General features: G+C 44.5%; 1 protein-coding gene across 2 annotated transcripts in view; it reads left to right on the top strand.

Moving 5' to 3' along the window:
* LOC137421077 (regulator of G-protein signaling 12) overlaps positions 1-12,144 on the top strand; it is a 105,716-nt gene that overhangs the window by 35,037 nt on the left and 58,535 nt on the right. For both annotated transcript variants that reach the window (XM_068106763.2, XM_068106764.2), the window contains exon 8: positions 79-240. In XM_068106763.2, coding sequence (XP_067962864.2) covers positions 79-240 — 162 coding nt within the window. The remainder of the gene's footprint in view (positions 1-78; positions 241-12,144) is intronic.

The raw sequence follows: 12,144 nt of genomic DNA, 5'->3' as shown, positions 1-12,144 counted from the left end.
CTTTTGGTAATTTGTGCATTTTCTCTTTCTCACCCTGTCTGCACAGTCGATTTCACTGATTTCATGTGTTGTTTGTAGATCTTCAATTTGATGAAATTTGATAGTTACACCCGATTCCTGAAATCAGAGCTTTATCAACGGTGTCTGCTGGCTGAGGTCGGAGGTCAGGGCCTGCCACCGCTGACTTCTCGGCGCAGTTCTGAGCCATGTGTTGGTTGGGATTTCGACATTGGGAAGCAGGTATTGTCACATTCAACTGATAGATTGACTTTTTACTGATGACAATGCATCTATATCCCAAAACATACATGTATACACTTTCTTCTGGCAAATGCAGATTTTAATGCACCTCTGAAAGATGGTGTTTTCGTTGATGCAACGTTCTGCCTGTGAAGCACCATGGCGATGGTTTGTTAAGGTGGCTGGCTTAAGATATTAGGTTCTTGAGTTTGAGCCCCTGTCATGCTGTTACATAAAACCAGGTGAGAATGGACTCAACCTGTCGTCCTTCCGAGGTCGGCAAAATGAGTACCAGCTTAATGACAACTTCCACATTTTGTGCTTCCATTCCTAAATAATGGGAAGTTGTACCCCCTATGATTGGCTCCAGATTTAGCCAATAGCCATCCACTGTTCACTCGGCCGTACACAAAAAAATGAAGCGGGTGGTTATTGAGGGCGTGGCCCCAAGTTAGGTTGCCATGCCAACGGAAAAGTAACTTGTAACAGCAAAACGCAACCCTGCCAGGCCAGTCATTCTAGTGTCAAGGGGCCACAGTTGCACCTTTACCTTTGCAACCAGATGGACCGGGTAGTTATCTATGAGCCGGCGGCCTACAGGTGTTGGAGGTCGGGATAAGCCCAATAATTTCCCTCCTGGTGAACCCCAAACCCCATGTCCGCAACAACACGTATACATATATACATATATATATATATATATATATGAAGCGGGCATATATATATATATATATATATATATATATATATATATATATAAAGTGAAAAATTGGGGCAGTTGAGTTTATACATTTTAAAGAAAGAAAGGCACTTCCAACCAGAAAGTAAAAGTAGATCTACTCTGCAAATCTGAGTAAATAACTGAGTCTGGGGCTGTTTTTCATGGTTCGGGCTACGACCCTTACTTCCAGTGAAGGGAAATCTTAGCGCTACAGCATACAATGACATTCTAGACGATTGTGTACTTCCAACTTTGTGGCAACAGTTTGGGGAAGGCCCTTTCTTGTTTTAGGGTGACAATGCCCCTGTGCACAAAGCGAGGTCCGTGCAGAAATGGTTTGTCGAGATCGGTGTGGAAGAACTTGACTGGCCTGCAGAGAGCCCTGACCTCAACCCCATCGAACACCTTTGGGATAGATTGGAACGCCGACTGCGAGCCAGGCCAAATTGACCAACATCAGTTCCCGACATCACTAATGCTCTTGTGGCTGCATGGAAGCAAATCCCCGCAGCAATGTTCCAACATCTAGTGGAAAGCCTTCCCAGAAGAGTGGAGGCTGTTATAGCAGCAAAGGGGGGGGGGGGGGACCAACTCCATATTTAGGCCCATGATTTTGGAATGAGATGTGTGATGTTCGGGTGTCCACATACTTTTGGTCATGTAGTGTATATATATATATATATATATATATATATATATATATATATATATATATATATATATATATATATACTTGCATGTGTATATACACACTGGGCAGGCATTGGCAAATGACTTGGTGTAACCCTTGTTGTGAAGAAACTGCTTCAGCACCACCGACACTGTAATAGTGTAATAAACTGTAATATAGTGTGGCACATCAGAATCAGAAGATATTTAAGAAAGGATCTTCTGGCTAAACCGTTGCATAGGCTCCGCGAATTAGGCACGAGCCTATCAGAGCTACAGCCCCCTACATCTCCATAGGATTGTAGTGCTGCAAATACTGGGATGAGAATTAGATTCTCAATTTCGTAGACCAGTCCTTGGGCGGTCCTTCCGTTTCCTTCCGTTTCCGGTCTTGCTGGCGACGGTTCGTTTTTTCGCAGGTCTCCACGCTCTCCATCGAAATCGAAGTTAAGTCATTGTTCCAATTTGTACTTTCGTTATAACTGTATTTCTTTTATGGTGTATGTACGTATATTGTCCCGTCAAAGATTTTCGGTGCAAATCTTTCATACCTGTATTGAAAATCGCGTTAATTCGTGTCGTCTCGAGGTCTTGTACAGTGTACACTGTACAACCTTGAGGCTTTGTTTTTCTCTCAGCGCCTGTCGTTTGTGATCCAATAACTTTCGTTCTCTGTTTTCGCAGTCTTTCCACCCCAAAGCCTACTTCCTTATGTAAATCTCAACTCAAAAAAACAAACAAAAAAAGACTACCTTCTCTGTGCTCATTCGTTTATTCATTCTTATTCGTTCGTCCGTTCTTCGACCACGTGTTTCTCCCCCATTTCCCCAGATAGATTGTCAAATTTCAATTCGTTATTTTATCGTCCATGTGATATTGTTTGATTATAGTTAGTTTTGGTTTGAATTTCCTGTAACTCGTAATTAATTAATCGTTTTCTGCTCATCGTGTGTGGCCTTGTAGTTGTACCCCCGTCGGTGTTTTGTTAACTTAAGTGTGTTTTGCTTGGCTCTTGGGTTTTTTCCCTTCTACCCCGAACATAATACTGTCTAACGTTCTAAATCCCCACCCCCCCCCCCCAAAAAAAACAAAAAAAAAACAAAAACATTTATTTTATTTTCTCCACGTGTACTGTTGTCTCATCCTGTATTTTCTGTCCAGGTGTGCTGTTCGCCCCACCCCCATTATCTCCTTGCCATCCACCGTTTGCCCTGTTCACGTGACTCGTGGTGGTCCCTCTCGGCTCTCCCCCCGTTGGTATTTTTGTGCATATAAGATTGTTCATAGTTCTGTTTAAATATTTTTAAATATGTTTAACCTTTCCCCTTCTGTTTTTTATTCAGTGGTATATTACAACACGCTGTTTTTCTTCCTATTTAAAAGGCTTTTCTCAATTTCCTCTCCAACTCATTCCACTTCAAAAAAAAGAAATTCAATATCTTATACGTCTCCCTCACTACATGGTCTAAATTCACATTCATTCCATCCCTCCTCCATCGTTCTGAATCGGATTGCTAACTTGAAAATCACAACAAACCCAATTTGTTATCAATGTTCGTCTTTCATTAATCATCCACTTTCTAAACTCCCCTCTTGCCCCTCCCATCCAAATCCCCCCCCTTGCACCTACACTCCGAAACTTCCCCCTTGCCCCACCACTCTTAAACTCCCCCCTTGCCCCTCCACTCCTGAACTCCCCCCTTGCCCTTCCCCTCCTAAACTTCCCCTTTGCCCCTCCCCTCCTAATCCCCCCCCTTGCCCCTCCACTCCTGATCTCCCCCCTTTCCCCTTCCCTCCAAAACTCCCCCCTTGCCCCTCCCCTCCTAAACTCCCCCCGCACTCCTCCCCTTCAAAACTCCCCCCCAATCCCTCCCATTCAATTCTCCCCCCATACCATTCCTCTCCAATTCTCTCTCCTCCCCCCTCCTCCTCCAAGCTGCCTCCTCCCCACTTCGTCTCCCTTCTATCTCATGCCTCCACCCCCCCAAACCTTCTACTTTCCTCTGCCCCCCCTCAAACAACCCCTCACTGTGCCGCATCCCTTCACCAGCAAACCTTTCATCCTCCTCATCCTTCCCTTTCTTGGAACTCTTCTGCAACATCTGAAACACTATCAACTGCTCTCCCTACCTCCCCCTCTCATCCTTCATCTTACCCTACTCCTCCCCTCCCCTGTCCTGTACCCGATGCTCCCCCTCTCTCTTCATTAACGGTATGGACCTCAAACATCCGGGGCCTTCGCTCAAACCTGACTGATCTCTCCATACAGGTTGCTTCTGACAATCCAGACTTGATCTGCTTAACAGAGACTTTCCTCCTTCAAGATGTCTCTGATTCCTTAATATCTCTTCCTGGTTACTCCCTCCTCCGGTATGATAGACCTGAGCCCCGGCCTGGTGGTGGGGTGGCTATCTTTGTCAAAAACTCTCTTCCTCACTCTCCTTGCACTGCTCTCCTTCCTCCTCACCCGCAGGAGTACCTCTGGTTACGGCTTCCTCTCCGCTCCCACCTTTTGTTCATATGTGTTCTGTACCGTCCCCCAAACAGTGATGACTCCATCTACATTTCAATGTCTGACAACATGGACCAACTTCTATCCACTCATCCCAACTCTCTCTTCCTCATATGTGGTGACTTCAACTGTCATCATGCCACCTGGTTGGGTGTGGGTTCCTCTCTCACTAGTCATGGCACCTCAGCAAAGGACTTCTGTGACTCACTGGGATTGACACAATCTGTCAATTTCCCGACCCGGATCTCAGCCAATGGAGTATCTTCTCTTCTAGACTTGGTTATGACAAACTTCCCTGCTAATGTCTGCTGCTCTTCTTCTGCTCCAATCGGTTCTTCTGATCATGTGCTTGTCAAAGTGGACATCTCTCTGGCCATTCTCAGAGAGCCTCCTCAGCGTCGACGAGTCTGGCATTTCACTCAGGCCGACTGGGACGGTCTTCAAGCAGCCATCAATCGTCTGGATTGGTCTCCCATCTCCACTGCCTCTGACATCAATTCTTCCTGGGAATTCTTCCAAAGCAAACTGATCTCTCTCATGCACAGATTTATCCCATCTCGCCTTCAATTGTCTTACCCTTCCTCCCGGCCATGGTACACTGAATCTTGTGGTGAGGCAGTTGCCCTGAAACAACTTGCCTTTGCCTCTTGGAAGGCTAATCCAACTGAAGGAAATCTCAGTTCCTTCCACCAAGCTCGGAACAAGTGTGTGTCTACCCTCAGGAGTGCCAGGAAGCACTATCTCTCCTCACTCAAGAATGAACTCTCAAACCTGTCTCCTTCCTCCAAATCCTGGTGGCGTCTGGTCAAATCCGTTTCTGGTGTTTGTTCCCACTCCATCCCCTCCCTTACCTCAAATGGCCACACAGTTGACATCGCACGTGACAAAGCCGAATGCCTCAACTCTGTGTTCGCCTCGAAATCCTTAGTCCCAAACCCATCTCTCTCTGTTCCCACCTTTCCCAGCCGAACTCAACTGCTCCTGGACTCTGTGTCCTTCTCTCCTGACAAGGTGGAGGAGTTTTTGTCAAACCTCGACTCTGATTCTGCAACTGGACCAGACGGCATCAGCCCACGGGTCCTAAAATCCTGCTCTGCCGCTCTATCTCACCCTCTCTCTGTTCTTTTCACCCTATCTTTTGCTCAAGGTCATCTGCCAGCATCCTGGAAATCAGCTAACATTACCGCTTTACACAAAAAAGGTGCAAAAACAGATCCTTGCAACTACAGACCAATCAGCCTGCTCCCAATTATCAGCAAAGTCATGGAATCCATCATTGCTTCGGATATGAAATCTTTCCTCTTCTCCAATGGCTTGATCTCTGATCATCAATTTGGTTTCAGACCAGGTCACTCTACTCTGGACATGCTGCTTCTGCTGTCTCAACAATGGATGGAGGTCCTCAATGCCAAACAGGAAATCAGAGCTGTCTCCCTTGACATATCAAGGGCCTTTGATACGGTCTGGCACCCAGCTCTGCTCACCAAACTCTCCTCCTATGGTATCCATGGAAATCTCCATGCATGGCTTGCGGACTTCCTCTCTGGTCGTAGTCAACGTGTGGCCCTGAATGGATTTCTCTCATCTCCCCTTCCTGTTCAGGCTGGAGTTCCCCAAGGAAGTGTGCTGGGCCCTGTGCTTTTTCTGGTCTTTATCAATGATCTCTCTGACTCTCTGGAAAATCCTCTCTATCTCTTTGCTGATGACTCCACTCTCTGCCGCTCCATTCCTCTTCCCTCAGATCGGCAGTCTGCAGCCTCCTCACTCTCTGAAGACCTGGACAAAATCACAGACTGGTCAAACAAGTGGAACATGTCTTTCAATCCTGCCAAATCTCACTCTCTTACTATGTCTCTCCGAAAAGATCGACTGGACAACCCTCCCATCTACTTTCTCAACAATCCTCTCCAAGAAGTTCTGTCACTCAAGCTTTTGGGTCTCACTATCTGCCATGATCTTTCTTGGGAAAACCACATTTCCAAGCTGGCCTCCAAAGCCAGTCGCCGACTGGGCATCCTCCGTCGTGCGAAGTCCTTCCTCGGCACACCTGAGCTCCTCACCACATACAAGGCTTTCATCCGCAGCTCAATGGAATACTGTTCTCCCCTATGGGCTGGTGCTCCTGCCTCACACCTGGCTCGGCTTCACGCTGTTGAATCCAAAGCTTTCAAAATCATTGGAATCTCCCGCGATGAAGCTATCTCTGAGGGCCTTTCACTCACTCACCGCAGGCAGGTAGGTGGTCTTTCTGTCTTCTACCGACTCCTCTCCGGCCTTGCTCCCCCAGCTCTCTCTGTGCTCTGTCCCCCAAATATTCCTACAGGTCGCACAAGATCTGCCAGCAACCCTCTGATGGTTAAACTGCCGAAATCTCGGCTCTCTGCTCACCTTCACTCTTTCATTCCTCTTTTCTCCCGCCTGTGGAACAAACTCCCACACTCCCTTCAATCCCTCTCCTCCCTCCAGGTCTTTAAAACAGCTGTTCACCACCATCTCTTATCTTCCCCCATCCATAACCTTGATCTTTTCTACCCCCACTAATTCACCCCAGATCCACCTTGTTTGAAATTCCAACTTATTTCCTGGAAATCCTGGCAGTGTCCATATGTTTATACCTCTCCCACCCCCCCCCCTTCACATGCCTCCCCCCATTCACATGCCTCCCCCCCTTCACATGCCTCCCCCCCTTCACATGCCTCCCCCCCAAAGCCCTCTCCCTCCCACAGATCTCTCGATGTCTCCATGTCTCTCGGTCCCTGCTCTCAAATGTTGTGTTTGTGTCCTTCCCCCTCTCTCCCCATCTTGTCTACCGCTCCCGATGTTATTTGTTTTATGTGTCTGTTTGTCTTTCTGTGTGATTAATGTTCGCTCTTTCACGAGCCTCGATCTTGTATACAAAACAAAACAAAACAAAAAAAAAAAAAAAAAAAGAAAAAAAAAAAAAAAGAAAAAAAAAGAAAAAAGAAAAAAAAAGTCCATCCCGGATAGGGAACATCCATGTTATTGCAACTATGCAATTTGAGAAGCAGAGTTAGATTGAAATTGCTCAATGGCTGCCTTGTTTGAGTGCCACATCTTACTGGTTGCTTTGTACATAGCGTTGGCTACGACTGTTAAGAGTTCAAGGTCCAACAGTCTGTCTTGGTCTCCATTAGGATGATTACCTGATTTAATGACTCCACCAGGTGAATCGCCCTGCACGTTTGGGAGGCAGGTGTGGAGGATTCCATGTGACACAAGCTGCACTGATCTATTTTTATTTTGCATGGACAACATTTTTCAGTTTTATAAGTTAGTTTTTTTTTACAGTTTATACAAGGTTAACGGTGGAGGTTGGTACATATGTATAATCAAACATTGAAAAAGAACTTTTAGAGACATTGGTGTACTTTTGCATTAATTATAAGGACATTCTAAGACGATGGACAACTCAACCTATTGTATGGGATTTCAAACTTTACATCGCATAATCATGAGATTTGTGCTGAGATGGAAATTCCAAAACAGGCCAACAGTTCAGCTGTGTTTTCAGCATTCCAAGTTGTTCCATTTATAAAAGCACGATTGTGTGTGCTGTGTACGTATTATTAATTATTTATTACAATACTTATATATTCGTTATTCGTCAGAATTCGTCGTTTTACTATCTAAGATAAGCTTCGGACTTTTAAAGAAATTGCAACTCAGAATATTTTCCAATTTTTTGTTTGTTTTTTTTGTCTGTCAAAAAACTAAAACTTCAATAAGTGCAGAACTTAGGTTCTTGCTAGTAATTACAACTTTCAAGTGTTATACGTTCGACTTCAAGACTTTCTTTTCTTTTTCAACATTAAAAATGTTTATTTTCTCATTCCTCTCTACTTCTCAATTACCTTTCCTATTCCATGTATGAGAATAGGGAAGTATATAAATATGAACCGTTAACCATATGGTTATCTAGTTTAATAGATTAGCATGAGGGTGAGGTGGGCTCGATGCTTTTTCCCTTCCGCACCAACCTGCTTTCTCGGTCCTGGTGGTGTGTTCAGTATTCTGAATGGACACACATAGTGCTCTTTGATTGATGGGGGTAGTGGGCAATTTCAAGTGGCTGAATGTTCAGTATATTGAATTACAAGGAACCAACGAGGATATATATATATACATATATGTGTATATATATATATATATACATATATGTGTATATATATATATATACATATACACACATATATATATATATATACATATACACACATATATATATATATACATATACACACATATATATATATATACATATACACACATATATATATATATACATATACACACATATATATATATACATATACACACATATATATATATATACATATACACACACATATATATATATATATATATATATATATACATATACACACACACATATATATATATATATACATATACACACACATATATATATAAAGAATGCACTCCTATGAGCTGCATTTTGAACTTCAAACTGCAAATGAAAGCTTAAAAGAGGAAATAGTGGAAGACGACGTTGAGCGTTGGTCTTCGCCGGACCGTCATCCCTTTTGGATTAAGTGGACTTGTCTCTGTGAATGATGGCCCCCTGCGGGTGTTAGCTTTGTGGCCTCCCCCTTTGCACTATGGCAACTGTGCAAACCTTGCCAAGAATGTTATGCAGGTCCTTGTGAAGGATGGCCATATGAACTGGGGATTCGGCCTTGTCTCTGCATTTAAATGCATACAAACAACCGACTAGGGGATTCTGACGTATTTAAACAGATGTGACTTCCTGTGAAATGAGCCAAGATGCACCTGCTTGTGTTTGCACAAAATTATTTATCTAACTGCTCTATACCCTCATTCCTGGTTCCTGTATGTCAGTGCCTTGGAGATATCTTTTGTCAAAATATGTGTACGTGAACCCTTTGTGTGAACGTTTTGATTTTTTTGTGTTTATGTGTACAGTGATAATTCTATGTGTGTTTGCTGTGAGTACACAGGCCCAAGTGCTTTCATTTCTCAGCAGCCTGGTAGGAGCGAGAGGGGTGAAGTGATCACCGAATACTAGGATTTTGACACTAACATAAAGTAGATTATGCCAATTTGACCGACGTTTAGGAGTCGTGGAAAGAGAATGAGAAAAGGTCCTTCAGGTTTTTGTAAGCTTATTTAATTTAATCCAGACATAGAGGCTCATGGAAGAGCAGAACAATTGGGTGAAGAGGAGGAGGGCGGCAAAGGGTCAACAGACATATTGGGGCAAAGGGAAGGCAAAAGACAAGAACGTATGGATGCACCACGGTGTCACAGGAGGAGTTTCTGTTTGAAGGATGGAGGGGTTGGCGGTGAAGGAACTTGGGAGATGTGTAAAAATGCAGAGGTAGATGTGGAAGAGACCGTTTGTTTGTGTGGGCCTGAAGACCCCAAGTCCTGGATGAAATCTCAATTTTGTCTTGTTCTACTGGTTAAACTATCTCAAAATTACCAAGTTTATATGTAAATGCTTGGGTATCAGTAAACATTTAGCCATTTTGTTTGAATATAGTTACGTTTGTGGGGGTAGGGATACTTCAGACCAGGTAGATTTGTGTCGGTAGCATGCTCCGACTGTCGTGAAGAAAAAGAATCACCACCATGTAATAAGTAAGGTACCTGTTTAGCCCGGATGTCAGATGAAGTTGTATATTTGTCCCTGTCACGAGGGGGCGGGCATGTTATTTAGCTCAGGGATTAGGTTAAGTAATTCCCTGTTCGTCGTTCCCTATGTGATTTATCCCTTGTCCCTTTTGGCACTGCACCATAGACACCGGCGCAGGAAGTGCCCATTAAATTGCACTAATAACAATGAAAACCAACCGGAAGCCAGTTCTGAGCACTGCCAATAGGACACCACCATCTACATCACCACGAAGGTCGAGCAGGCCGAAGACACGCCCAGAAGGACAGTGATTGGGCGGGAGTTGACCAACAGGAAAGCCGGGGGTAAGAAGCAACTCGCTGATTGGTGGAGGGAAGGGCGAGTCGGACTGCATCATGAGTGCAGACTGCGTGTGGATTGGTGGAGAGCTGGACAATGTAGCGGTGGCCTGCGGGCATTGGTAGAGGGGCACAGATGATGACACAAGACGATCAATAAAAGAAGACTCGGACTGACGTTTTCTCTCTTCTTCTTTCCCCTCACGCTTTCCTTTTGCCCTCACGCCTTCCTCTTGCCCCTCACCTCTCTCGCTTCTTGGTTATACTCTTGGCTCTTTGCTCTGATGGTGGTCCTTTGTTCATGGGGAAGACTTCATCGCGGCCAGGAGTTTGACACGCAAGGACGACGAAGACAGGCGCGGCTGGAAGAGCGAATCGCACACCTGCTCGTTCGCTTTGCGCACCGGGCCGGGAGTGAGCGGACCCTGTAGCGAGGCCTGGCTTTGCGCGCGCAGGCGCGCGCCAAACGACGATCAGTTTCCCGCCAACACCAAAGCCGCATCGAGACCGCGGCGGGGCCTGGAAGAATTCTGGCGAGACGCATGGCCAAGTTGAGCTAAGTGCCATGCTAAAACACACTGTTATTTTACTTTCATTATCTTTCCCTTCGGCTGTGTTCAAGTCTGGTGTGGGGGACATCCCGTTTAGAAATGTAGTTTACCATCGCGTTTTCTTGGTATCTTAATCCGTTTCCGTTTCCGTTTTTCGGCATCCGTTTTACTAAAACTGTTTCTTTTTGTACATTTAAACCCTTTTTGTTTGAGTTATTTTTCGCAGGTTCGGGAACTGCCGGCGATCGCGACAGGTAAGATCGTTCATCCCTCCCCCTTCTCTTTCTTCCTCCCGCATATAATAAAATCCGCATTTGAACTGAACGCCTCGGAGTAACGCTCGATTGCCTTCCGTGACTCTCCCGGTGTTAACTGAGAGCAGTCACACGACAATACTATTTATTTATTTTTGTTTTGCGAAATACAATTAAGGACGTTTATGATTATCAGACACTCGAATCAATGTGAATGGTCAATTTTCCAGGAGAACATTTAATACAATAACAAATTTCCTGATTTGCCAAATCTTTGCCAAATTTGCCAAATTTCCTGAATAAGGAATTTGCCAAATTTGTAAAAATGTATGTGTGGTTATGCTTGAGCAATGACGTAAAAGGAGTTAATGTAAATGTATCACCTCCAACCACAACTCTCACATCTTATATTCGTGTTCAATCTCATTATTTCCAAGGTAGTCAATCTCCCTATTGAGCAAAATCCACCAAATAGTAAAACACGAAACAATAACCACCAAAACGCACTATTCTCACCACAGCAGACATCGGCAAAGCGTTTGACACACTCACAAATCTTTTACTCACAAACAAAATACGCAACATAAATAGGTACAATATACAGACTTGGCATTTAATATGGAATATATTTTTTTTCTTGACTTGGGTTTACTTTCTTCACTCAGTATATCAATCTGGTGAGTTTCTTTTACACTTTGGTGATTTATTTGTTAAAAGAACCATGTCACTGATTGTCTGTCGCAGCAAGAAGTCAACAACAGGATTATATCACAGGTGGCGTGGCAAAATGTACGGACAGGTGCATTTGATGATTGGCTTCACAGTCGGGTATACAAGGGTTGTTGCGTTCTGTATTAGTGGAAAACAACTGCTGCACGTCTCCAAAAGTTATTGCCGCTTCCTCTGGAGATGGTCCGTCAACTCGACAATGCTGTTTGTCATGGAGTGGTGGCTTTACGAAATTACGGCATGAAACAGCGTGCTATTGCTCGGCAGTATGGCATCACTCAAAGTCAGGTGTCAAAGATACTGAAACGAAATGCTTAGAGGGGTGTCACTACTCCAATACCGAGGCCAGGAAGTCCCCGCAGAACCACAAGGAGGAATGATCGCCAGCTGCACCGGTTAGTCCGCAATGGCCGTACCAAGTCAGCTAATCGGCTTAGGGCTGAGTGGCAGCAACTGACAAATGTGCCTGTATCCAGAAGGCTAGTTGTTGGT

Source organism: Myxine glutinosa, chromosome 2 (assembly GCF_964187855.1).
Source record: "Myxine glutinosa chromosome 2, kmMyxGlut1.1, whole genome shotgun sequence".
In the NCBI taxonomy this organism is placed as follows: Eukaryota; Metazoa; Chordata; class Myxini; order Myxiniformes; family Myxinidae; genus Myxine; species Myxine glutinosa.
Note: the sequence above shows the minus strand (reverse complement) of the source record. Positions and strands in the feature narration are given on the sequence as shown.